Source organism: Marmota marmota, unplaced genomic scaffold, assembly GCF_001458135.2.
Source record: "Marmota marmota marmota unplaced genomic scaffold, marMar, whole genome shotgun sequence".
Lineage (NCBI taxonomy): Eukaryota > Metazoa > Chordata > Mammalia > Rodentia > Sciuridae > Marmota > Marmota marmota.
This window is the reverse complement of record NW_025999990.1, coordinates 19,171,149-19,197,979: the sequence shown is the minus strand read 5'-3', so window position 1 is coordinate 19,197,979 and position 26,831 is coordinate 19,171,149. Positions and strand designations below refer to the sequence as shown.

General features: G+C 52.0%; 1 protein-coding gene across 8 annotated transcripts in view; it reads left to right on the top strand.

Annotated features, from left to right (window-relative positions):
• Positions 1–26,831, top strand: part of Ctif (cap binding complex dependent translation initiation factor) — a 268,442-nt gene that overhangs the window by 61,976 nt on the left and 179,635 nt on the right. For 5 of the 8 annotated variants that reach the window (XM_048806254.1, XM_048806251.1, XM_048806253.1 and 2 more), the window contains exons 3-6: positions 3,672–3,719; positions 9,688–9,759; positions 25,197–25,270; positions 26,297–26,401. In XM_048806254.1, coding sequence (XP_048662211.1) covers positions 3,672–3,719; positions 9,688–9,759; positions 25,197–25,270; positions 26,297–26,401 — 299 coding nt within the window. The remainder of the gene's footprint in view (positions 1–3,671; positions 3,720–9,687; positions 9,760–25,196; positions 25,271–26,296; positions 26,402–26,831) is intronic. The other 3 variants (XM_015482393.2, XM_015482392.2, XM_048806255.1) reach the window with 2 other exon arrangements.

Here is a 26,831-nt window from a genome sequence, read left to right as displayed (position 1 = left end):
ATGCTGGGGCAGAGGGAGAGGAAAGCTGGGTGCAGGGCAGAGAGGCAGGCCGCGCAGGGCTGAGCCCTGGAGACACCCAACAACTGGAAAGAAGGATTACGTGGAGGAGCCCCAGAGAGTCCCAGGAGCCTGGAGGACACCCGGGGGAGTGGAGTGGGGAAGGGCGAGGGAAGGAGGTGTTCGGGGAAGCAGCGAGGTCGGGTGCTGGGAACACTGCTGCCAGCCAGCGTAAGGGGAGGGCTGGTGGCAACTGGAGAGGTCCCCGTGGAGCGGTGGAGACACAGTCTGGCTGGGGTTGGCTTGGGGATGAGCAGGAGATGGGGAGGAGACAGGCCTGTGGAACCACTATTTGGAGGTGCCCAGCTGGAAACGCGGTGGTGTTGGGGGGAGTGAGGTCCCCCAGGAGTTTCAAAAGCAGTGTGCAAGGGGCTGGGAATGCGCCGCGAGAGGCGTGTAGCTGGGGCCCTGCCTTCTCTGTGTCCCCAGCAGCTCATCCTGCAGCCTAAAATGACGTGTGCAGCTTAGCCGGAGGGTTTGCTCCAGGTGCTTTCAATCAGGACAGTTCAGGGGCAGAGTTCTGAACTTGACCTTGACCCAGGACTGAGCTTTCTTAGGGAACACAGGAGGGAGAAAGGTAAGGGACAGGGGAGAGTGACAGTGGTGACCAGCTGGATGCCCTGCCAGGCGAGAAGGGGGGCGGGCACCAAGCCAGACAGTGGATGCTGAAAGGTGACGGGTCAGTGGACTGGAGTCCTCGCCAGCTGAGGACTTGCTGGAGTTCTGGTGCCCGAGGCAGTGAGCTGGCAGCTAGGCGGGCTGACCCTGAGTGCGGGGTTTGAGGTTAAGGGTGAAAGGTGCAGGAGCTGGCAGGAAGGTACAGCTATGAGCACGGGACTGAGTGAGGCAGAGGGCGAACCCAACAGGAGAGGGGGGGTCGTGGCCGAGGGGGGTACTGAACCAGCTCACCAATCGATCTCCAAATCCCCAAGGAAGAACCAAAGGGTGGTGGAGGGCATGGCTTTGACCCAAGAGGCATGTGGGGAGTGGGGTGGGATGGCCCTGTGATCTACAAATGTCCTGCGTGTAAGGCAGGGTCTTGTCTGAGGACGCATTAATTGATTTCTCGATTTCAACCACCTCGCTCTGCAGTTAGCAACATCCTGCCCTGGGGTGGGGGTGGAGGGAGCCAGGGTGCACTGGAAAATTTCCAAGAAGGGTCAACCTCTTCTGGTTGACTAGGGCAGGAAGGGCAGGACCAACTCTAAGAGAAGTAGCTCTCACAGCCCCCTGGAGGCATGCGGAGCTGACGTCCCCAGGAGCATCCATAGAGGATGGGGCCTGGTGCTCGGTGGCGTGAACTGTGTGAACCCTGGGCCTCCAGCAGGGCATCCTTGGAAGGTTCCTGCAGCCAAAGCGTGCTCTTGCAGGAGGAGGGTCCAAGGAAGCTGTGCGGCGTCACACCCAGAAATGTTTTGCCATGGTAGTTTTTCTTTCTTTCTTTCTTCCTTTCTTTTATTTATTTACTTGTTTGTTTGTTTTTGTACTAGGGATTGAACCTAGGGGTGCTTTACCACTGAGCTCCATCCAGACTTTTTTTTTTTTTTTTTTTTTTTTTTGAGACCGGGCCTCATCAAATTACTTAGGGCCTTACTAAGTTGCCCAGGCTGGCCTCCAACTTGCAATCCTCCTGCCTCAGCCTCCCAAGTGGTGCTCCACCACTTCTGGCTCCATGGTAGGGTTTCTGAGCCAATGGGGAGACAGCTTGGGAAGGAGAGCCCCACCAGTGCCTTTGCTCTGCCTGTGGGGCTGCTGAGCTTTCAGGGCAGGGCTGGTAGAGAAGCACCTGAAGCCCAGGCCCTGCACTTCTGCCTCCTGCTCCCAGGGTCAGTTGGACATGACTCACTCTTCGACACCCAGATCTGAGAGGCGGCCAAGGCAGGACTCTGGAGGGACTTTTAAACGATGTTTATTGTAAGGCAGAGTGTGGGCAACGGCACCTCTTGTTCCGGATGCAGGCTTTAAACTTTCTGCACCCTCTGAAGTTCCTGGAGAAGGCATGCGCACCGGGAGGGGTTCCAGACCAGCCTGCGTGCTGCTGGGAGGGGGACCGTTTCGGTTCTGCTCACACCAGGCCCTGCCTGTCTGCCCACACATCCACAAACATACCTAGGCACAGGTTCCAGAGGAGTGACGGCTGTGGCCAACTCTACCCAAGGCCCAGGGTTAGAGGTGTCTACCTCAGACACTTCTTTAAAAAAATTATCCCTGTGAGGCAGCTTCATGGAAAATAGTTCTGTGAAAGCACTTTGCTTGTTTTTATTTAATCTGATGAATATTTTAAATGGAAGCCAAAATATTCTTTTAAAAACCACTCAAAGAATGTCTCTGTCTGCCTGTCTGTGGTGGTGTTTTGAAGTGTCTGGGAGAGGAAAATTGTTAAGAATCTTGAGGGAGTAGAGAAGAATGTTACTCTTCAGTGGGTGAGGTCGTTTTTTTTAGGATCTGAGAGATGACAGTGGACACTATGAGATGCTTGTGAGTGGTGTCCCCATTCCTTGCCCAGCAAGGACTAGAAAGAAAAAGTAGATGGATGGGTGGATGGATAGATAGATAGATAGACAGATAAATAGATAAATGATAAATGGAGTGAGCTTCCCTTCCTTACATGAGTAGCCGCGAGGATGTATGTTTTCAGTTTCTAAACTCTTTCCCATCTATATTTAAAATCACATTCTTATTCCACATTTCAGGATTACCTGTTCTCTAATAAATTCTAAGTCCCCACATCCTGACAATTGTCTTCACTCTGAAGGAATTATAGCTCCATTCTGCAGGAGGGAAACTGAGGCACAGAGGTGGAAAATGGCCGAATCACCCTGCTCAGTGGTGGTGGAGACCAACCTGAGCCTCACCTTCCTCTGGCTCCCTGGTGGCAATGAGCTGTTGCTGATAGGATGTTGGATGGTTCATTATATTTTCTCCTGTAGAAAGAGAATTAGGACTCCCAATCTCATTAGTCATTAACTCTTCTGTTGAAGAGATTGGGATGTTGTGGTGGGAAAACCTTGGCACTCCCGGTGTTAGTAGGTGACCTGGGGAATCATTGAAAGCTTTGGAGCAGTGTTTGCAACGGCTGAGCAGAACCACTCAGGAGCTTTGAAAAACTCTGGTGCATAGGTCCCACCCAGAGAGCCAGTTGGCCAGGGCACAGACTTTTTCTAAGCCCCAAGTGACTCTGATGTCCTGCTGGTGTGGACAGCCCAGTGTCTCCTTTCTGCAAGGCCAGCTGCCTCCTCTAGTCTCTGGGAAGGATGGGAGGTAGGACTCAGTGAAGGGCAGGCACATTTATTGGAGGTGTAGTTTCTAGAGTGTTCTCCTTAACGGATCAAATTAAGAGTCACTGAGGGTGAAGGTGCCTTCCTCTGGTCCTTTTCGATGCTGTCCAGCACCTGGAAGCCCAGGATTTGCTCAAAAGGATCTTTGAAAGACAGAAGGGGAGATGGAAGGGGACCAGAGCATTCACGCTGGCTTACTGTCGCCTTCTAACTTGTCTTCCTTCTCTTCTTGTGTTTCTGCTTCTATTCTGCTCCCTGTCACCTCCCCCACACTCTATCCCATTTCTGCATCTCCTCCGACCCTTGGATCCATTTTCCTGCCATCTTTGCTCACAGGAGGAAGCGCTCAATGGTGGACCACCCATGAAGGGATTAACAGAAGAAGTGAGTTTGTAGGAGGCCTGTGGGGGGCTGCGCATGGGGGTCCCTTATATATTTTTGCCTTGTTTAAGAAATTTTTTTAAAAATTTTGTTTATTTATTAATTTTTTTGTACTGGGGATTGAACCCAGGGGCACTTAACCCCTGAGGCTCTTAACCCCTTAATATCCCCAGTCCTTTTTATATTTTATTCCAAGACAGAGTCTCGCAAAGTTGCTTAGAACCGTGCTAAGTTGCTGAAGCTGGCTTTGAACTTGTGATCCTCCTGCCTCAGCCTCTCCAGCCACTGGAGTGCAGTACTGTGACACACTTGTTTTATTTTTATGTTATGCAGTCATTATATGCATACATTTGCACGGTGCGCAAGAATTCAAACAGTAACAACAAAATCTCCCTTGGATCCTACCTCATTCCACTCCCTTGCCCTTCCCTAATATCAAATTGCTGAGTTAATGACCTCACCTTTTTAATGCGTTTACTGACATATACATGATTTTCAGAAATATTTTATTTCAAAATCATGTATTGTAGCCTGTGGACATGTGGTTCATTAACTCACAGTGTTCACCCAACCGTCGCTCTAGGGTGCTGCCAGCCTGGACATCTGCCGGGTTCTGTTTCCTGGCCGCCCTGCAGCCCGTGGTGTGGGATTCTCCAAGTACCTGCTTGGTGCTGGCCGTCCAGTCTAATTCTCAATTGCCCTCTGGAGATACCCGGAACTTCAGTGTATTCTGCTGGATGGACAGGCCTCTTTCTGTGCACATAAGAGGGTTTCTTTAGCTAGATACTGCGGAGTGGAATTAATTTTAATGACTATTGCCAAATTGCTCTCCAAAATGCTGCTCTGTTCACACTGCCACCAGCATGTCGGGACATCTTGCCATTTTAATTCACATCACGCTGATCTCTAGTGAGATTGAGCACTTTCAAATCTGACTGCCAGTCATTTTTTTTTTTAAGTAGGTTAAAATTTATTTTACTTGTAGCAGGGTGCGGTGGCACGTGCCTGTAATCCCAGGGACTGGACAGGCTGAGGCAGGAAAATCAAAAGTTCAAGGCCAGCCTTGGCCACTTAGGGAGACCCTGTCTCAAAATGAAATAAAAAGGGCTGGGAAAGTAGCTCAGTGAGAAAGAACCCTTGAATTCAACCCCCAGTCCAAAAAAAAAAAAAAATATTTTCTTTTTAAATTTTACTTTAAAAGCAACAGTTAGAAAAACAGATTAATGAGAAACAGAAAAGAAGTTCACTGTCATTTTATGATAAGAATTCATATAGTTTTTGTGTATTATTCTTTCTTATACACCTTTTACAAAGTTGTGCTTCTAGCATACAGGTCAATTTTACCTTGCTTTTTATTTAGAATGATCTCCTTGACATTCTCGAGTGGTGGTTTTAGTGTAGTTGTTTAGATCTTCTATTATTCTGCCAGGTACTAAGTAGTAAAATGTCATTAGAGCTGATATTTATTCATTCAGGCACAGTTGTAGGCTTTCAGGACAAAGCCATGAATGGAAGCAGCCATGCTCGCTGCCCTCCTAAGGCCTATCTTTGGTGGGGAAGACAGGATATGGGATGTTAAAGGTGAAATACTTATGACCCAGGCAGCTGGGCTGTTGGAAGATTTGAAGGAGGTGAGGAAGTGAGGCCGCTTGGGGAGGAGTAATCCAAAAATATCTTAAATTACATTAAAAAAAATCACAATAAAAATACAAAGAATTTTTGCATGTCCTTCATCCAGTGTCCCTGATTGTCAATATTTACCACATTCTCTCTCTCTCTCTCTCTCTATATATATATATATATATATATATATATATACACACACACACACACACACACACACACACACACAAGCCACAAGCTTGTTTTTATGGATTTCTCTGAACCATTTGGAAGTAAGTTGCAGATATTACCCGCCTTTATCCCTAAATGCTTCAATGTGTGTTTTCCAAGAACAAGGGTTTTCTCTTACATAATCATACCATGGGAAATAAACATTGATACAAAACTATCATTTAATCTATGTATCTTATATTTCACCAATTTCCCAATCAGATCCTTTATTTGAAAAAGAAGTCCCCGCTGTGACCTTGGTGGACTCCAGACCACACATTGCACTCAGTGCCGCCATTTTTCCTGGCTCTGAAGGAAACCTATTCAGCCCTTGCTCATTCTGCCATGTTTGGGCCTGGACAAGGCACTCGCCCTGCTGTGCCTCCATCCCCGTTGGCCTAGAGGAGAGTGTAAGAGCCCTCGGGGGCTATGAGGAGGAAATGTCAATCAGCGTCACAGCCTGGAAGGGGCTGGACTTAGCTCCAGCCAGGGGCCCTTGGCTACACCTGCTGCCCGTGGCCTCTCACTTATCTTCTTTCTTGCTCATGATTTCTAGTGTCACATACACAGAAGTTCAAATGTTGATGTAGTTTGAACTTGATTCTCAGATCTTAATCAACTTGGAATGTTCTTTCCTTGGATCTTGCAAGGAGGACACCTAGAGGAAATTTTCTGTTGGCTGCCGGCTGCTTGCTCAGTTCCATGTGGTTATCGATGACTCTCTCCTTTCCCTAATTTAAAGTGCTCTCCTTATCGTGTTCCCAGTTCCCGTTGTACGTTAATTGGCTTCTAGGTGCAGGGTCATCAGCCCGTCTGTTTTTCTGTTCCTGTGCTGATGCACCATGTGATGTGGCTCTCCTGTGATGTGGCCTTTGATATCTGTACCTGGGGGAATTTTAGACACTGTGAGAAGTGGGCCCTTTTGATCCTGAGGCCCCAGCTCCTTCCACCCCAGGTTTCCTTACCCTTGCTCCTCCTCCTACAGTGTTCATCACCTGTGACCACCTCCTCCCCAGCATCTGCTCAAGACTATTGCCAACCTGAAATGACTGATTGTAATTTTATTAATTGTGAAATTTTAAAATGTATGGATGAGAGTGGAGAATAATCAAATAGACATCCATTTTGAGTTCAGAATAAATACCTATACTCACATGTTTATTAAAACTTAACTTTGTGTCTTGTTTGCTCTAGACTTTTAAATTAAGATAGATATTATCAGCTATGGTTGAGACCCTGAAACCACTTCTGTGAATTCAATGTAAACTGTTCCCGTATAGAAAAATTTCCCACCGTCCTGCCTCTCTGGGCTGGATGACCCTTGTGAGTAAGACACACCATCCCCCCAGAGGACATGGCCAGAACCGAGGCTGCAGCTTGTGAGCCTGTTGCCATCAAGGAGAAGCGCTCCCCTGCCCCTGCTCACAGGCCTGGCTTGGGCTCCCTCTTCTCTGAGAACCCTGGGCTTCTGCCATCCTCCCCTCATGGCCCTGCAGAGAGCCTGGCCTTCCTCCTCTCCACTGCATGCGTTGCTGCTGGTTGACGTATCCTACCCCTCCCGCGAGGAACACGCTTTACTGTGGGAGACTTTGGTGAGCAAATGTAAAGTGCAGTCACAGCAGGGCTGTCTTGCTGGAGCCTGGAGCTGCTCTGGGTGGGCTCACCAAGGGGGGGCGAGGTTGCAGGCACACTGGCTGCATGCTTGTCACCCTGCGAGGGGCAGGCTGACCCCAGAAGGAGCTGTGCCCGTCCTCTCTATAGGATGTTACACAGTGCTGCACATCTGGGGTTGAAGTGTTTGGAACACCTGGAAAGGGAAAGACTTTATCTGAGAGGCCATCCTGGGATGGGACAGCAATAGTCACCTTGTTCCTTGGCCAGACTTTAGCTGGAGAGGAAAACCACTCCAATGGGTAAAACAGAGAGACTTTCACAGTAGTGCAAGCTACACAGACACACATGTAGCCATTTATGTGCATACGTATGTGTCAATCCAAAATGTGTATGTACACATCATATGTCTGTATGCATAGTGGATACATGCACATGTATTCATACATATTTCCTTTTTGTTTTGAATTTTTTTTTAGACTTACAGCTAAAGTGCAGAATAGTCCCAAGTGTTCCCTGTAACACAACTTCTAATATGAACCTCTTACATGACCATGGTACAATGATCAGCACTAAGAAATTAACAGTGGTACAATGGTGTTAACTAGAGGTTTTATTCATAGTTCATGGGTTTTGCCGCTAACATCCTTTCTCCGTGCCAAGATCCAAATTTGCATTTAGTTGTCATGTGCCCTTATTCTCCTCCAATCTGATACTATCTTGGTCTTTCCTTTTCTTTCACAACCCTGATACATTTGTTATGCACCGGTCACTGATTCTGTGGGAAGTTCATTAATTTGGGTTTCCTGGTGTTTCTCATGATTACATTGAGATTATGCATTTTGAGTACAAATACCTTAAAAGCGATGTACCCTCCCACTCTACACCATATTAGGAAGCCCAGGATGTTGACATATTTTATTTGCTCCCTTGGTTAAACTGATGGCTGGTAGGTTTCTTGTCTTTCAATGAATAAATGTTGAGGGGGAATATATTTTGAGACTGGAATTATCCAAACAGAGAGAATTTAATCCAGAGAACTAGTTACCCAGAGGGTAAACAAGCTACGAAGCTAAACTACCAGAAATTAGCACCGACAGATAGTGTTATCACCCCTTCCTGTGAGGCACAAGGAAGAGATGGTGTCACCAGAACCAGGCCCAGAGTTAAGCATCCAAGCCTGTTAGGTGAGGGCTGGAACTGGGAAGAGGCCCAGGCACAGCTAGCAATGCCATCTGATGCAGAGACGGAGACAGAGCCTGCCCTGGCTTCTCCCTCCTTCCTATCTTCTGGGTTAACCCAGCCGGAAGCAGCTGACAGGAGCCTGGGAAGGTCAGCCCCTCTGCCCTAGGGACAGGGATGGGCAAGAAGTGGATCTGCCGCCTTTGCCATCTCTCTAGAGCTGGCCACATGCAGCCCTTAAAATGTGTCTCATCCAAACTCATGTGCTGAGTGGATTTCAAAACCTTAGTGTGGAAAGAGGATTGCAAACTATTTCATTACTGATATTTTTTTATTGGTTACCTGTTCGAGTGATATGTTGGGCTAAGTAAAATATACTCTTTAACTTTGCCTCTCTTTTAACCATCTGGCTACTAGAACGTGGACTAGGTCTGCAGCTCCTATTTGTGGCTCTTGTTTCATTTGGTTTGGAAGGTGCTGCTCTAGAGCACACTTGAACTCAGTCTCCATCGTCAGCATCATACTTAAAGGTCTGTCCTGTACAAAGGTCGAGTCCTTGATCCACTGTCTGGAGAGTTGTGCCTGGACAAGGTTTTAGAAAACCAGGGCTTTGTTGGTGATAAGTCTTCCATGCTCAGTTTTGATCAGAAGCTCAGACCTGTAGGGACTGAGCGCCCTCTGCATTTTATGCATGGTCAGTGTGTAGAGTAAGGTCAGTGCTCAGCAGCACTGGAGAGACGAGCAGACGTTTAATGCCACCTTTAATGCCACCGTGTGGCTGGATTGCCCTTGGTGGGAGGAGACTCCTACCCCTGTGACCTGATGCCTACATAGTATTTTATGGCTCCCGAAGTACCTCAACCTTGCAGAGTTGTCCAATTTTGCTGTCCCCATTTTGTGAATGACAAAATGACACGTGGGTGATCAGAGGCGTTTCAGTGGCTCTCAAACTCCTGGTGCCTCACTTGGAGAGCTTGTCAGAATGCTGGTCCTTGAACCTCACAGGGTCCAATTCAGTGGGTGGATGGTGAGGCCCAGGTTCCCTGCAGAGCAGACTTCGGGGACGTTCATGCAGGTGGTTGTCAGATCCCACTCGGGGACGCTCAAGCCCAGCTTCTGATGGCCAGTCTGGGGCTCCCCTTCCTGATGCCAAGTCTGTCATCTTTTGGAGCTGGGTATGGAATGTGCAAGAGGCCACCTTGGTGGGGAAGGATTTGCCATTGAAAATGCCAAGTTGGATTTCCTACAGCTCTGAGGCCAAGGGGCAGGGACACATGGCGGGGGGCACAGAGTGAGGTGAGCCTGTCTGTTCTGCCGTCACCGACCCCTCCTTTCTGTTCTGCAGTGGACAGCGGATTGCAGCGAGCAGCTCAACAGCAGCTGCTCCTTCTCCAGAGGGCGAGCCCCGCCGCAGCAGGTAGGGAACCATCCCGAGCTCCACCTGGGGTTGACACATGTCTTGTTGGTCTGGGGCTGGCCCGGTGGCTCCTGAGAGGTCTGTGGAGCAAGCAGGACAAAGGGAGAGGGGAGGGTGCTGTCGGCACCTCTGGGACCCCCATTCCCTGGCCCTGGTGAACGCCTCTCCCACTAACAAGTTGATTCCTAAGGTTCCTTTTTAGCAGTGTTATATATAATAACACATCTGGAAACAACCCAGATGTCCACAGAGAGGAGGGTGGCGATGCTCAGTGACATGTCCTTGCAGTGGGAGATTTTGCAGTTTGTGGATGGCTGAAGTGGAGGTGCACGCGGTGACAATGGCAGAGCCCCCAAAACACTGGGACTCGGAATTTGAGTGCCGGCTGGGCTCTTGGGAGACCCTTCTGCCCCAGGTCTGCCGAGGGCTGTGGGGAGTGAGGAGCTTGTGGGAGAAGCTCGGAGGCCTGTCTGCCTCCCCCAGCCCACAACAGTCCTGGGGCCAGACTGGAGCGGCTTCCCAGGTCCGTGGGGAGGGGGAGTGGGGGTCCTGGGTGGCTGTGTGGCTGGGAGGGAAGGGAAGCAGCTGGTCTTGGAGAGCCACCCTGATGACACTCTGGTCCTCACACCTTCTGGTGGCCCAACTGGTCTCACTGACTCCTCACCCCTCCTATGGGAGACTGTGAGGTTAGAAGTTGAAAGAGCCTCTTGTCCCCAGCTCCCGCCCAGCTTCAGACTCTGCCTTCCAAGAAAGCTGAGGGCACCTCACAGGTGCCACAGCCCCTGAGCGCACAGGTGATGCAGGGACACGTGTTCCAGCCCACTGGCTTGGTCCAGCGTCAGTCTTCGCGCTGATGAAGCCGGGCCTTCTCCGTTCTGCTCGGGGGCCTCCGTTCTGGGTCTCCCTTGGGCTGCAGGGCGCTGCTCCCCGTGGGGTGGGGCCCTGCCCTGCCGTCCTCTCTCATCCTGAGGTTTGTGGTGTGTGTCCGGTGGTGTCTTAGGGCAGAGGTCATAATAACAGCCCTGGAGAGGAGGTCGGGGGCCCAGTGTTTGGGGTTTTGCTGTGCCGCAAATTTGGTGGCAAGTCCTTCCTCCTCAGATGTCAGCTTCCTTGTAGGAAAATCCAGGAGGACTCACGGCCTCTGAAGGTCCTTCTAGCATCTCCATGCCACTTGCAGATGAGAAAACTGAGACCGAATAAAAATGCCACGGGGCGTCTTTACCCTGCCCTACTACAGAGGGAAGGTGTTTTGTCTCGCTTCCTCCTTGGCCAGAGTCTGTTACCCTCACTGAGGCCCCGAGCTCTTGGCCCAAGGCTTGCACATGAGTTCCTGCCCTTCATTCTGGGGTTCCCCGTAGGATGGTCCTTAACACTCGAGCAGCAAAGGTAGGCTTGGATGTGGGGACTCCAGCACCAGAGAAGGCTGTGGGGCGGGGTCGGAGCCCTTGAATGGAGAACCGGAGAGGCTGGTCAGTGAGCGCTCTCTGTTATTTGGTCAGTAGGTGTCTGGTTCTGGAATTTTCTGGCATGTGGTCTTTTTTCTCTTCCCTTTATCACCTTTTCTGGGCCATCTCCCCACCCTTTTCCTCTGGTCCCAGCACTCCTGACAGGGTCCTCAGGAGCTGAGACAAGGTCCTGTTCCCACCTACCCCTCAGCTGCACCCCTCCCTTCTGAGTGGTCCTTGCTGGGCCTATTGCAGCCACCCAGAGGAGGGTCGAGCCAGGCCGAGGGGCCAGGGCTGGGATGGGCTGCTCCAGCAGGGGTTGTGTGGGGGCTCTTCCATGCCCCAAGCCTCCTGGCACTGCAAGGACCAGCTGGCCCCAATCCCACCTCTGGGAAGCAGCCCAAGAGCTCTGGGGTGAGCAGCTTCTGCAAAATGAAGTGTCACTGAATATAAAGATGAAACCATAAAAAGCACATATTAGGTCCTTTATTGGCAGGTGGAGCTGAGACCTAGGCTCACTATGGAGGAGGAACCCCTGGCTGGAGGAGCTGGGGTCTCTGAATGTCAACCCACCCATTCCCTGACATGCCCAGAGACAAGGGCTTCTTGGGAGGGGCCCCCACAGGCCATGAGGCCACTGGCATTCCCACTACCCGTGACCTGTCCCATCATCTAATCATCTCAGGGGGAGAAAGTGCAGGAGTGGCCTAGGCCCCCAGGGATACTCACTGTGCAGCCACGGGCTTGTGCTTGGTTGGTCTCAGGGGCGGGGCCTGCAGTTTCTGCGTTTGGAGAGCATGAGGAAAGCTGGAAATGCTGTTGTCCTGGGTCCAGCTGTCACCCACTGTGCCGTGGGAAGCTGCTTGGAGCCTAGGACATATGCAAAGGACATTTATAAGGTGGGATTTCTAAGAGCGTCATTGAGCAGCAGGGGCCTGGTGCTGGGCCCAGACAGGCTTGGCGCCATGCTCTGCCTTCAGGGGCCTCACCCTGAGTTAGAAGGATGAGACCCAGGGGTGATAAATGCCCCGCACACAGCAGGAGATGCAGGAGTCTGCAGGGTGGCCTGGAGGTCAGAAACTAGAGGTCAGAGACCAGGCAGGCTGCACTGGGAGATGAGAAGAGCCACACCCCCTGACGGGCGGCCTCGGTGGGGATCATCCTGCATGGGGAGGTACAGCGTCTGGCCCCAATCGAAACGAGGTCTCCTGAGGTCAGAAGTGCCTTGTTTCAGGGACAAGAGGCCTGATGTTTAGATGTCAGGGACTGAATTAATCAGCCGCAGCGTTAGGACAGCATGAACCAGATGGAAGCTGGTTTCTTTTTTGCCATTTGCCTGGATGACATGGCAGTTGTACAGCATGGGCCACCTTCCTTCCTTTGCATTGCTCTGTCCTCTCTAGGGTGTTGCCTGGTCCATGGACCAAGCTCCTGCCCACATCCGTGCTCTGACCAATGGTCTCATCCCCAGGACATCTGACTGCCCTGCTATGGAGCCGCAGTCTCCTGAAGCTCTCTGGGGAGGGATCAGAGCTAGGCAGCATCCTGTGCATGGCCAGGCCACCAAGAAAGTTCCCAGGTAGCTGGTCCATGACAGCTGGCCTGGCGCATCCATCTTGCAGAGTTTCTCAGCTGGAGAGAGACTTAGGGAGCTTCCTGCTCAACAGTGCACCGCCAGGTGTGGCTCTGGCCATCCATCCTCCAAGACTCTCTTCAGCCTGGCCACTAGAGGCTAGAGCATGGGACCAACTCATGGGGACAACCTGTCCCCAAGAATACACCCAACTTCTCATTGCACAACCCCCCACCCCTGCCCCAAGCAGACACCCTTACACTAACTCACCTCACAGACAGTGCTCAGCCAGCTGGTCAACCCCAAGATGGGAGCAAGGACTGCTTCCATCCCCATCACCCCTGGCCTAGACACACCCCATATCAGGCACTCACAGGTGATGCTCAAGATTGGCACAGGCCAGGCCGCGCTGCCATTCCCTGGTGGGCCCTTTCCTCTGGTTGCACCAACTCTAATGATCTTTCTGGGGCCATTAGGGTCACTGGGTTCCTTTACTCACCCCCAGGCATCCATGGGAGAGAATTTATCGAGGGAGGAAACTGAGGCTAAGCCAAGACAGGGGTGTCTGGCTGCCCTGGTGCCCGCCCCCCACTGCCCCGCCTTGGCCATGCATGTCCAGCAACTGGAGACTGGGGGAGAATGGAGTCCTGCCCTCTGCCCTGCCCAGGTGTGACAACATGGTGTGGGGGAGGGGTGAGTCATGGGCTGGGATGGCTTCCCTATCTGCAGTGGCCTCCTGTCCTCATTCTTTGTTATTTCAACTAATGTCTTACAGAAAAAAAAATTCTCTGAATCCTTTCAGAGCCACCAGAGAGCAATGGTAGGTTGAGTCCCATAAGTGGGAGGAAGGGGACCCAAAGAGTCCAGGACAAAAATGATGGGCTATGGACAGTCCAGAAAGTGGGGTTCACCTGAACCTGCATTGTCTGGCATCCTGGCAGCCTTAGCCCCACAGACCCGTCCATCTGCTCGTCATTGGTTAGGAGGTTGGGAGAGTTGCCAGCCTTTGATGGTAACAGGGGACTGTGCGTAGGTGGGTGAGAGGAAGGCACTGGAAATGAGAGTGCACCCAGCAGAGCACTTAGGACATCTGCCAGGGCGATGGCCGGGATTTAGACTTCAAGAAAGAAACTGCAGGCAGATGAGAGGCTGGGGTCAGGAGCGAGCAGCTCTTGTCCACCTGCAAAGAGGTGCCAAGGAAGGAAACAAATGTGCATGACAGCAGCAGAGCCTCTAATTAGACCTTGAGGAGGACATACTGATAAAGGCTGTGCGCAAGGTGATGGAATCTTTGCTGGGAACCTGACGGGCGTGGCTTCTCACAGCGTTCACACGAGGCCCTGGGAAAGATGGGGGAGTGTGAGAAATGACTGTCTTGGCTGTCGACCTGTGACCCCACCCTCCCTGGGAAGATAAGTGTGAAGTGAAGTGAAGGACAGTGAAGTGAAGTGACAGTGAAGGAGCCTTGTCCCCAGGGCTGGGGAAACCAGATATTGACCCAGGAGTGACACTGATTCCAAGCACCTCTGCAACAGAGTGAGATGCTAAGCTTCTCCAGAAGTTTCTTTAATGATCTACATCCTGAGTCTCCATGAAATGCCCAACTGGCTCCAAATTGCTGCAGGAAGAAGCACCAGATCTGCATCTTTCCTGATTTCTCTGTCCCTGCCCCACCCCAGACCTGTGTCAACCTGCAGGCTACTTGGGCAGTGCCAGCAGAGACTGGCTCAGGGGGCGGCAAGTGGCAGGAGAGCCTCAGATTCCCTGATGACCACTGGCTCCAGGACAGCTACTGGAAGGACCTTTGTGTCTGTCATCCTGCTGCTCTCCAGTAATTATAAGATTTGATTCGGTGCTGATTTTAAAAATTGTTAGTATAGTCGATACCTCAGTAAAAGTGCCTCGATTTTCAAGCAACTTCTGTGGATATGTAAGAAATGTCACGTATAAATTCATGGCACTGCTCTCTGTTCAGTCCGTGTTTACTGAGCACTTGCTGTGAGCTCAGCAGACACATGTGAGCCGGAACCCTCTAGATCATTGTTTGTAAAGGAGATTCATTAATATGAAATGGGATAGAAGTAGGCATGTTAAATCCCCCAAAGAGATGTCGTCTTGACCACAGGAACTGCAGTCCTTCTCAAGACTGGTCCTTTGGTCCCCTTTTGGAAGGACTTGAGACTTGATCTGTGCCCTTGGGAATGGGTAGGATCTTTGACCGGGTGGAAGAGAGAAGAGGAAGAGAGAAGAACTTATCCAGGACTCGAAGCTGGGCATGAGGACAACAGTTCGGGGAGACCGCAGCTAGGTTAGATGGCTCTTGTCTCGTGTTCCTCGAGTGGTGGGGGAGGAAATGGTGAGTGTAGGAGTATCTGCAGGCCAGGCTGAGGTGTTGACTGCTCTCCAGCCCAGCTCCGGTGTGTGTACCTGGCGTATTTTATATTTTTCTGCAGAGTTCCATACTAAGAATGTCCGGGTCCTGTATCAGGCAAGATGGCCTAATGCTCCTAAATCTCAGGAACTTTAAACAACCCTGATATCAGGACCCAGATGGGTGGAGCACTTGCCATTTTAGCCAGTCACCGTGACAGAGGGAAAAGAGCTTGGAGGATCTTGCACAGGCGGTCCACACTAGACCCAGGGGCAGTACAGGCCACCCCCACTCTCTGAGTGTCCAGAAGGAGGTGCGTGGCCTCCGCCAACCACAGCAAACTAAGACGTGCAGCCCGGCTGTGCGTCTGGAAGGGAGGAACCCCATTCCTGACTAGTTGGTGGCTGACTAGAATGAGTCACACGCCCCGGGTCTAGGAGGGTTTGCAGAGGCCAGGCCTGACCTCCTCCCCTTCTCCTCCACTACATTGCGCCCACAGCTAAGCCGGTGTCCAGCGAACTCTGAAGACATTATGGCTTCCCAGAAGGCAAGAAGCCTGGCGTTCACTAGACCCAGCTTCCCAGCTTGCACTTAGGAGCTCCTCACGTGGCTCTCAAGCTGCTGGACGTTTCCGTCAGGGGCGCTCACTGCTTCAAAAGGCCTCTCAAACACTGTTAGGCAGCTCCCTTGAAAACTTCTGCCTTTGATTCAGACTCAGAACAGCTCACAACAGCAGCTGAAGGGTTGCTTTTATTCCTTTGCCCCTGGCTATTTAGTCTCTTATCCAGTCGCCCATCACAGAAAGTCTCTTCAAGCTAAATGTCCTCATTCCTGCGTGAGGGAATTCCTGTGTCCCGGTTGGTTCATCCCTGTGCTTGTGTGCTGATTCTTTCACCCACGGCTCTCCTCAGCAGGTCCTCAGGCCGCCTGGCTGTGCTGGGAAGAGGTGGGGTTGGTGAGGGAGGCTGTGCTTCCTGGCTGTGTGGAGGCCGGAGTGGGGAGGACGGGTGCTTCAGCCACAGTGCTAAGGAAGCCTGGGACATGACACAACGGTCCTGTCCCCTGCTGGGTCACTGGCCTAGGAGCATTAAGTGTGTGCTATACCCCCGCCCTCCCCAGACAGGCCTCCCAGAACTGGACACAGCAACCTCTGCTGCTGCTCAGCATGTGGGCCACGCTTTCTCAGAAAACGCCCTCTACCCTGGTCCTCAAGGTGCCCTCTGGATCCAGCTCACTTGGAGAAACAGGCCGCAGTGCCACCCATCAATAATGGTGACTGGCTGTTATAGAGAGAGTGGTCAGCTGCTCTCCATTCATTCAGCCACTCACTGGGTGCCTGTGTGTACCGCAGGGAGGTGGATAAGCAGGCACCGGGGTGGGCACCATGGTGTTGTGGAGGCAGCTCTGTGCTGGGGGTCAGGAGACATGGGCCCAGCCTGGGCTGTGCCTCATTTATAATTTAGTCATGGACGCAGCAGCCTCCTCTCCCCTAGTAAAAATGGCAAGAAAAACTAGACCGAAGGTCATGCAGATGTTAAAGATACAGACCCGCAGTTCTGCTTCTGGGATCATGGAGAAGGAATTCTTTTCCGTATTCCTTTCTGCCACACACAATTAACGACTCTGCACATTTGAAATAGCACACAAACCAGAGGACTCTGGAAGTTAGAAGGGGAAGGCAGGCAGCTTGGTCCAGAAATGCCCACGGACTCCAGCACAGAGGTCCCAGTAAAAGTCTGCTCTATCCAGGCAAAGGACAGGAAAAGAGTAACGTGGCAAGGTAGAAAAACCTCTGGAGGAAATTGCCTGCTCCAGCAGACACCCCAGGAAACTCTGTGGCCCCTGCCCCACCAGCCAGCCAAGACCAGTCGGAGCCCGATTCTACCAATTCTCCCAGGCCAGGCTGGAATGAAGCGCCCCACCCCCACCAGGGCGGTGTCAGAGCAGCAGCCTTCACTACTGCCATCTGGTTAGGAGGCTTCCTACAGCACCCCCTGATGGCACTGAGATTGTAGGGAACCTGAATTTGCCCACCACGGTGGCCGGGAGGCCTCCTCCTTTATTTCATGGGTGGGGGACTGGGGTGCCCCTTTGTGTTGCTCTGTGACAATGAGGCCAACCCCACTGTGGGGTCTGGAGACCCATTAGGACCTAGAACACCCATCTCCACCCGGTAGTCAGACAAGTACCCCTCATGGCAACAGAGTAGGCAAGTGGGTGACAGGGCCTGCTACCTCATTCGCAAGGCTGAGTCCTCTTCCATTTGTCTCCACTGGAGTGGTATCACAAAAACCAGTTAAAACAGAAGTTTAACTCTGATTCGGACTCATAGCATGATCCTAGTTCCCATTGAAAGTCGTTTGTCATACCAAAAATCAGATTTCAAGCGGAAAGAAAAAGACAATCGATCGATGTCAACACTGAGATGCTGAATTGAACTTCATTGAAATTAAACTTTTGCCCTCGTGTTACCGTCTGGGGTGCTGGGTTTGTTGTCTCCGTTTGGCAAAGCATTGAAGAACAGGACCGAGATAGCGAGCAAACAGCAAGTTTATCGTAAAAGTGACAGAAATAGACTTCTCTGAAGAGAAGGGGCCCCAGAGCTGGGAACCAGGTGGGGGAGTTAGGCTTGTTCTTGTTCCAGTTTCTGCAGTTTCCTCATCTCCTCCCCTGTCCATGCTGTCCTCACCATTATGGAGTAGTGCCCCCTCTGTCCACGCATCTGTGTTAGTGTTTCTGTTGGATCCCCTCTTAGGAGCACAAGTAGAGAAGTGTCTGTCTGATTGGGTCCCCCACCTGTGTCATGAGCACTTTCGTCAACCAGGAAGTTGACCTCATAGAAGCCCCTGTCCATGTTCCTTGGGTCTGGCCTGGCCCTGACCACCTCACTCCCACCTCGCCCTGGCTGCCTAAGCCCTTCTACATCTCCCTCAGCCGGAAAGACCATAGTAAGAGGATAAAAAAACAAGCTGTAGAAAGGGAGGAAATATTTGCAAAACACATAACTGATAAAGGACTGCAGTACCAGTCCCAGGAACTCTCAAAATTTATCGTTAAAAATAATCCAGTTAGAAAATGGACAAAATACACAAAGAGAGATTTTTCACTAAAGGGGATAAACAGATGGCAAATAAACACACGGAAGGATACTCAACACCATTAGTCATTCGGGAAATACAAATTAAAACCACAGTGAGATATTGCTACGCTCTTATCACAATGGCTAAAATGACATACATACAGACATACGATAACAGCCCTGAGTGCTGGTGAGAATGCAGAGAAACGGGACCCCTCATACGGGCCTAGTGGGGACGTAAAATGGTACAGCCATTCTGGAAAACAGTTTGTCAGTTTCATTAAAAAACACAAATGAAACCTGCAAGGAGCATATGATCCAGCAATTGCACTCCTGGGTGTTTATCCCTGAGAAATGAAAACTTCTGTTCACAAAGAAACCTGTACTTAAATGTTTAGAGCAGTTTTATTTTGCAAAAACAGAAAACTGGAAGCTATTGCTGCTGTTCAGCAGGTGAGTGGTAAAACCGGGGGTGGCACTAGGTGATAGACAGGGATGACCTTGGGCAGGCAGCAACCTGCTTGAATCTGCAGACCATTACCTGATTGAAAACAAAGCTAGTCCTCAAAAGTCACATGCTCTGATTCCATTTATGTAATGTGCTTTAAATGTCCAAATGATAAAAATGGGGAGCAGGCTAGTGGTTGCCAGGGATTAGGGAAAGGGGGGACGCGGGCGTGGCTTAAGAGGGCAGTGGGAGGAGCCTTAGAGAATGGAACTGTGTGGAAATGGGAGACTTGACCGTCCCCATTATTTCATCAAAAGCTGGCCAGGCAACCAGCCAGAAATGGTCTCCAGTGTGGTCCAGGACAGGAACACATAATATGGCCCATTTAAAACCTAAATCACAATCCTGATTAGCAGAGAGAATGGGCAGGAAGTGTTGGGTTAAGAGAAATAGACTTGACTGCAGGATGCAGTCTTTATCTCCCACCTCTCCCTGTCCCTTGGGTTTTAATTGAAAGATAAAAAGGGCACAGGGAAAGAGACAGGATGAGCAGAAAGATGAGAAGCCCCAGAATGAGAGGAATGGCCTTTCCCTCCCCTGAACTCCATTCTAGTCTTTGCTGTTCTCCTGCCTTAAAGGCTCATGTACTGGAGGAGGATCAAAATGCTGGGGGATTAACTTGTGCTTTCCCAGCGGCTGTGGGGTGCTGTCCTTGGTGCTGAACACACACACACACACACACACACACACACACGACTGTTTCTCCTTGGGTCCTGCCCTGATGCCCCACCTCTCCATCCACTCTGATGGGGCACATCCAAGTCGCCCTCAAAGCCTGTTTTAGTTTTGACCTGAGAGGTTTGAACTCTGGCTTACAGGAAGCCCCTGTTTGGATCCAGCAGATGACTTTGGGGTCTTTTGGTCCCTGAATGTTTTGCATCATGTAAAAAACTCTAATAGTGTGTCCCTCCTGTGCTCCACTTGCCCAACTCCACACACACATACACACTCAGGAACCACCCACTTAGTCCAAATGGTCGTGTGACAGATGGGGAAACAGAGCCAGGAGCCAGAGTGACGGTCATGAGGCCTCTGGAATCCTGTCTTTCCGCCCTCCCCCCACACTGTGTTGCTACCTGGAGGTTTCCCAGATGCTGTCTCCCTGCAGCTTGCAACTCCAGTGGCAGGCATGTTATCACAAGACACCAACCATGCGCCATCTTGAATTGCTCTTTCCATTTCTGGGACTTGCTCTGCAGGGCAGGGACTACAGCTTCAGGTCTTTTGTGTCCACACAGGCAGGCCCCAGCTGGGTTGATGCCCTTATGTGGGCAGGTAATAGGGGCAGAGGAGTCAGGGAAGGCATCCTTGGGGAGAAAGGAGAGAAATCGTGTCCATTGTTTAAAAAGATAGCCTTCCTGGTGAGCTCCCCTGGGAACCCTGTCCAGGAAGTGAAGCATCCACATTCACCCCAGGCTTGCCTCTTGATGCCCGTGATGGGATCTATGGAGCAACATTCTGCCCTGAGAGGGAGGGAGCAGCAGAGATTGCACCTCCTGCTTTTCCGTTGCCAAGAGCTGGGCCAGTTGCTCTATGACTGATAGCATGCCAGCTTTGGGGCTTTCAGGACAGGGTCCAGGGCCAAGGGCTGCCACCCTTGCCTCAGCATGACCTTCTGCAGCACACAGGCCGGGCAAGTCTGGACTGGCATGCCCCAGAATTCTCCAGTTGGAACTTCACCCATGACACTCCTGATAATGGAGAGAGTCTTCCTGCTGTTCTGTACCCTATTTAGCCAGTTTCTGCCTCGTTTATAACACACAGCACAGCCCACAGTTGTTATCACACACACCCACACACACATGCACGTGATCAAGCAAAAGTCACTATGCAGCTGGGTATTCACAAGGAAAACCAGCTGTGCAGAAGAATTCACTGTTTTTCACGACCCCTGACTTGGCAAATCCCCCCTGGGCAGGGACACCCTCTCACCTTGTTGCACTCTTCTGCATGGAGACCCACATACTTAAACACAATTCCATTACCCTCTTTTCTGGTGTCTGCTGCAGGTGATGGACCCCTACATCAGCTCCACCATCCCAAGCATAGGTTCAGAGAAGCCAGATATACTACATAGGGTGGAGGTGTTCCTCCTATGGAAACCTCTGCTGTGGGCTCTGGATTTGCCTGAGGGGGTGTAACTGCATGTGTTGTGGTTAAGACAGAGACTGTGGGCCTGGCTGCCTGTGTTCCCATCTTGGGAACTAGCTCCATGAATGTGAAAGAGTTCACTGTGCCTCTATTTTATCATCAAGAAAATGGGGATAATGAAGGCGACATTGTCTTCCTAGGACAGTGAGGAGTGTGACGTGCCTGGTGGTGCTGTGTTGGTGTCCGTTACTGCCACCATCTGCATTCTTGGCCCTTCTACGAGTCTGTCCTGCCCTGAGTCGGCACGGCTGCGGGGCCCTCCGAGACTGGGCTTGTCTCCCTGGCCATGGGCAGCCTGTTCCATTTTCTTTTCCACGAGGCTTAAAGTGCTCATTATCTCTCTGTGATAGGTTCTGGGAGCGGCTCGGCTCATCCTGGCATGGGTCCCCCTAATTGCCAGTAAAAGGAGCTCTTGTGGAGGATTCGGTGGTGTTTGAGTGCTAAAAACAGTCCACTGGAGGGCTGATTGTTTGTGATAAGGCTTCTCAGAACCTTGGCTCTCAGCAACCTGGGGGCAGGGGCTGCGCGACGGCAGAGCTGGGGAGGAGGTTGCCCGGGAGTCAGGGAGGAAGGGGAGATCTTTTTTCCATTGTTTAAAAGGACAACTGTCCCAGGTTATCCTGAGAGGAGGCAATGCTCAGAGAAAAGCCGCAGTCACCAAGGCCAACCGTGTAACTGCAAACCAGAGAGTGTCCCTAAGAAGCCAGCAAGGCTTTGATGGAGAGCTCTCGGGGCCTGGCCAGCTGGCCCACACTAACAGTTAATGAATGATTTAGGTCCCAAGGATAGGATGAGTGTTGAATGGGCAGGAGGACCCACCAAAAAGTGAAGTCAGGGTTCCCACCACTGAGGGGATGACATCACTTGGGGAACAGGGTGCTAAATGACTGTTTCCCAAAGAGGGTTCCATGGAACCCTAGTTCTGCAAAATTTTCTGTGGAATAAAAAGGAAGTGTAGATAGATTAAGTTTCCAGCCAAATAAAGGTTGAGAAATAATTCATGCTCTACTTCTACCTACCTGAAGAGTCAATATCTATCAAAGACCAGTGAAGACACTGAAAGGTTCTGCAATAAAAACTTAGTATCTTTTTTGCACTCAGGGGCATCTGACCACTGAGCCACATCCCCAGCCCTACTTTGTATTTTATTTAGAGACAGGGCCTCACTGAGTTGCCAACAGCACCTCGCTTTTGCTGAGGCTGGCTTTGAACACATGGTCCTCCTGCTTTAGCCCCCAGAGCCACTGGGATTACAGGCATGGGCCACGGCACTTGGTAAAACTTGATATTTGAACAATTCATTTCACGTTAACCTCTTAACCATCTTTCAACTCAGTGTGTTCCAAACATTTGATTAGGGAGCCTTTCGAACTCCCCCTACCCCTAAAGGTCTTTCAAACGTCCAGCAAAATGAGGGCCATGTTTCTAAAAGAATATTATGGACCATTCTGCCACACTAGATGTAAACCACCACACTCCCTGCCAGTGGCCCCCACCTCCAGGTGGTTCTGATGCACACCAACATTTGGGTTTCTAGATCACCCCAGGGAGCTCTGTGGGGAACTGGCAGGAAGGGAGTGAGCCCCCCCCCCCCCGCAGTGCGTATGAGCTGCTGGGATCCTGCAGCTGGGGCCTGAACTGCACCCTGGCAGGAAGAAAGGCTGTGCAGGGGTGTGGAGGGACCTCCCCTGGCACTGCTCAGTCAGGGTGACTGTGTAACTGGTTTACACGGCAGTGTCTGTGTGTGGGAATGTATATATGTGTGTATAGTGTGTGTGTCTGTGTGTGTCAGCATGTGTGCGTATCCTAGAGTGAGAACGATCCCAGTCACTCAGAACCTAAGGCTTCAGGCTGGTGGTGCTCCTTTTACCCCTGAAGCCCAGGAAAGTTAAGAGACTAGCCTGAGACCCAAGGGACAAGCAGGTGCTCTCTCCCAACAGCCCCTTTGCCATGCCAAGGCCACAACCCACCTCTGAGTCCTTATTACCTCCTGCCTTCCTCTGGGTGCTGAGCACTGGGCCCTTCCCCTGGGAGGCCAGGCCTCTCAACCATTTTTTAGGGCTTTTGTGTTCCTGTCCTCAGGTTAAGTAAAGGCCTGGTCCTCTAGCCAATTGCTCACCCTCTCTGGAAAGCAGTTCGTGCCCACCATGAGGGTCTGGGCCGTCCAGCAGTGTGCAGTGGGAGGCTGGCGGAGGGCAGCCTTCTTGTGAGCTCTGCCCGAGCTGGAGGAAAGTGAAGAGAATTCAAAGCAAGGCTTCTTTGCCCAGGTGCGGGTCCCCGAGCCTGCCTCTGCTTCTTTCCTAGCAGGAGACAGTAAATACAGAACAGGTGTATCCGTGCTCACCTTTCCTCTCCACCCCAGACTCGTCCAGTGGCCTGTTGGGCAGGCATCAGGGTGATGTTGGCCCTGGTCTAGTCAGGTGGGTAGCATCCACTCACATTCGGAGGCACCAGGAGTTAGGACTTAAACATATGACTTTTAGGGGGACACAGTTCAGCCCATAACAATTACTAAGGAGCACTTGTGGGGTCCCAGGTTGGTCCTGAGCAGGTCTAGGTGTGGGTGATATTGGAGACCATCAGCTCACCAGCCCTGCGGCCCCCAGTACGCACTCTCCAGCCTGCTGTGCAAACCGAGGCCTTCCAGCCGCCTGGTGGCTGAGTCCTGCTGTGAGCCCTTTCCATATGCTGTTCCCTTTCTTCCCCTTCCCTCTGCTTGCCGGATCCAGGAATGCTTTCCTCTCCTGCTCAGGGGAGTCCTTCCCATGCTCCTTGGGAAAGCATTAGTCTGCTGCAGTGCCTGAGTCAGAGCACAGATCACACTGTATTGTGATTTTTCATTACGTGTGTGTCATCACACACCATCTTTGTGGGCAGGGCCTGGACTTCTCTACCTTTGTGTCTTTGGTGTCTGCCCAGGTTCAGGTCCAGAGCTCATCCAGTGTGTGAGCTAGTGGCCCTGAGAAATGGTGGGTCCAGGGCCAGTCCACTCAAGGTGGATATCAATAGAATCCAGTCCTGCAGAAAGGTCCCCAAAATGAAGACTGGGCACTCTACCAGGAATCCAAGAAGGAGGTCATCACACACATAGAGGAGTGTACATATCGTACATGTACAATTCAGTGGACTCTGACAAACTGAACACACCCATGTAATGAGCACCAGATGAAGAAACAATGTAACCAATCCCCAGAAAGCCCCACCCCCTCCTTTCCATTGACCATTGGAGCTCTGTCACTGTAGGTGAGTGAGTTTGTCTTTCTTGAACTTCTTATGACTTGAAACATATACCCCAAACTCTTTTGGGTCTGGATTCTTTGGTCTCACATTTGTTTGTGGGATTTACTTATGTGGTTGCATGTTGTCTCAAAATTGTCTCTTCTCACTGCTGTGTGAAATATTTCAGTCTGAATGAACCATGATTTGCTTAAACCTGACCGGCTGTTGATAGGTGTCTGGGTGGATTCCAGTTTGGAGCTGTTAGGGATAGCGCTTCTCGACCCTTTTATGTCTTTTGGGGAACATCCGTGCACATTTCCGTTGTGTCTATACCTGGGAGTGAATTCCTGGATCACAAGACAGCTTGAGTGGACACAGTACTGTCCTTACAGAGAGTGACCATGGAAACCAGACAGTCGGGGGAGGAGGGAGGAAGGATGTCAGGAACAGAGTCAGAGAGTTGGAGAATGTGTTGGGAAGATCATCAGCACAGGGCAGAGAAACCGAGTCACAGAAGCTGCATGAGCTGAGTGTCCTGTCTCTGGGGAGGGGGGATCATGTAGGAACCTGGAGGATGAAGACGGCAGTGGGTTGACTTAGTGGGAAATTCAGTCAGTGGTGCAGCCTCGTTTGGGCTTCTCAGGAGGTAGCCTTAACCCAGAAAATTCAGCCCCTCTGTGGACCCTCCACTGCCCCTGGCTACGTGGAGCCCCTGGCTGGCTGGAAGTGGTGATAGCTTATCAGTGGGCCATACAAGCTCCCACTGGGTTCAGAGGCTGCAGGGAAAGCACCCTGAGACATGGGTCCCCTGTGCCTGGCCACAGCCTCCATGAAACCTTGTTGAAGTGAGGGTCTGTGCCTCCGCGGAGGCCTGCAGTCGCCAGCAGCGTTCTGATTCTTAATGGTTCACCAGCTGGACACCCACTTAGGTGGCTCTCTCTAGCCTCCAGGCCACCTAGGGTGGCCAGCCATGGGGGACAGGGGACCTCTGCCACCCTCCCAGGCTCAGGCCTTGGGGAGGCCTTCTGCCCACTTGGTTTTTGTGTCCTGGCCAAACAAATAACGTCGGTCCCTTACTCCGTCTCTTCCAGAATGGCAGCAAGGACAGCACTCTGGACATGCTGGGCACAGACATCTGGGCTGCCAACACCTTTGATTCCTTCAGGTAACGTCCTCGTCCTCCTTTGTCTGCAGTGAGGGGCTCCGGCTGAGACCCCGGCTTACGTGCCCTCTGTCCTGCCCGGGCTCACAGGACGTCACTGCTGGTAGACAGCTGGGCAGGAAGGAGGGCAGAGCGGAGGGTCAAACGGAGAGAAAGGAGGGAGAGCGTCACAGGGGAAGAGAGAAAGGGCGTCAGAAGCAGAGAATCCAGGGCAGGAGGGAAGACAGAAACAGCCTGGGAGAGGGACTGAGGGGACGGAGCAGACCAAGAGCCCAGGGGAGGGGCATATGTGGGTGACGGACAGTGAAGCTGCAGCCCCACCCCCACCCGAGGAGCCTGGGGAAGAGCGAGGAGTGAGTGGCTCCGACAGGAAGCTTCCCAATGGGCCCGAGGAGTTGGCCAAGGGAAGGTGCCCCTGAAGGGCTTGCTGGGGACGTCCTGCCTGGGGTCCACCTCTCCTGTGAGGGGTAATGGCATTGGGCCACAGATGACAGGGTTCCCTAGCTCATCGCTGCCCTCAGCGCCAGAGCTGCCCAGCTTCGGGCACCCCCCAGGCCCACCCTGGCAGGGGTGCTGACTTACCCACCAGGGACGCTCCCCTGGGATGGGAGGAACCCACGGAGCTGACCCCTGCTGGCCTCATCACGTCAGAGAAGCTTTGACACCATTTTAAGCCACTTATCAGAGGCTCTGGTGACAGGATTTTGCACCCCCACTTCTCTCTAGCATTCCTCAAATGTAGACTTGAAACGAACCCCGAGGTTGCAGGGGACCCCGTGGGGTGGGTACCAGGCCCACCCTCCTGTTAGGGAACATGCATTTTCCTATGGCGGGGTTCAGCAGGCCAGGGCTGGGCACCTCAGGCTCTGTTCTGAGCGGGGGTCTGGCCCCTGCCCTCAGCGAATGGGTGTCTCCCTACTTGCACCCCTCTTATGGAGGACGCTGCCTCCTGGCTCAGCCTCCTGCCTGATCCTCAGTAACCAGGCTCCTTCCCCGGCCTCTCATTTCTCACCCTCCCTCGCCCTCTAGTGGTGCCACCTGGGACCTGCAGCCTGAAAAGCTGGACTTCACCCAGTTCCACCGGAAGGTCCGACACACGCCCAAGCAGCCACTGCCACACATCGACCGCGAAGGGTAAGGGTGGCCACGGGCTCCTCCAGTAGGGTTGGGTGGAGTGGGGGCAGGAGTGTCGGTGCCTGAGTGGGGACTTTGTCCTGCCGCATGAGGACACACAGGTGGTTAATGTCCTCGGTGCTCTCCCTGTCTGGCCCCAGAATAGCAGACTCTCTCCAGAATGCCTCCAACCCTCCCAGTCCCTGCAGCCCACAATGCCTGTCCTGACCGTCCACAGAGGCCCTATTGTCCCTAACTCCGTCCAGTGGGTCTTGAACTTGAGCGTGCGTCCGTATCACCTGGGGGCTTACTCAAACTGTGCTGGTCCCGTAGGTCTGAAGGGCGGTTGCTGGGAATTTGCATCTCTGACAGGTTCCCAGGGGGTGCTGCTGCGGCTGACCCCACCTTGGGAGCCACTGGAGTAGTGGCAGACTTCACACTGGTGCGTCCC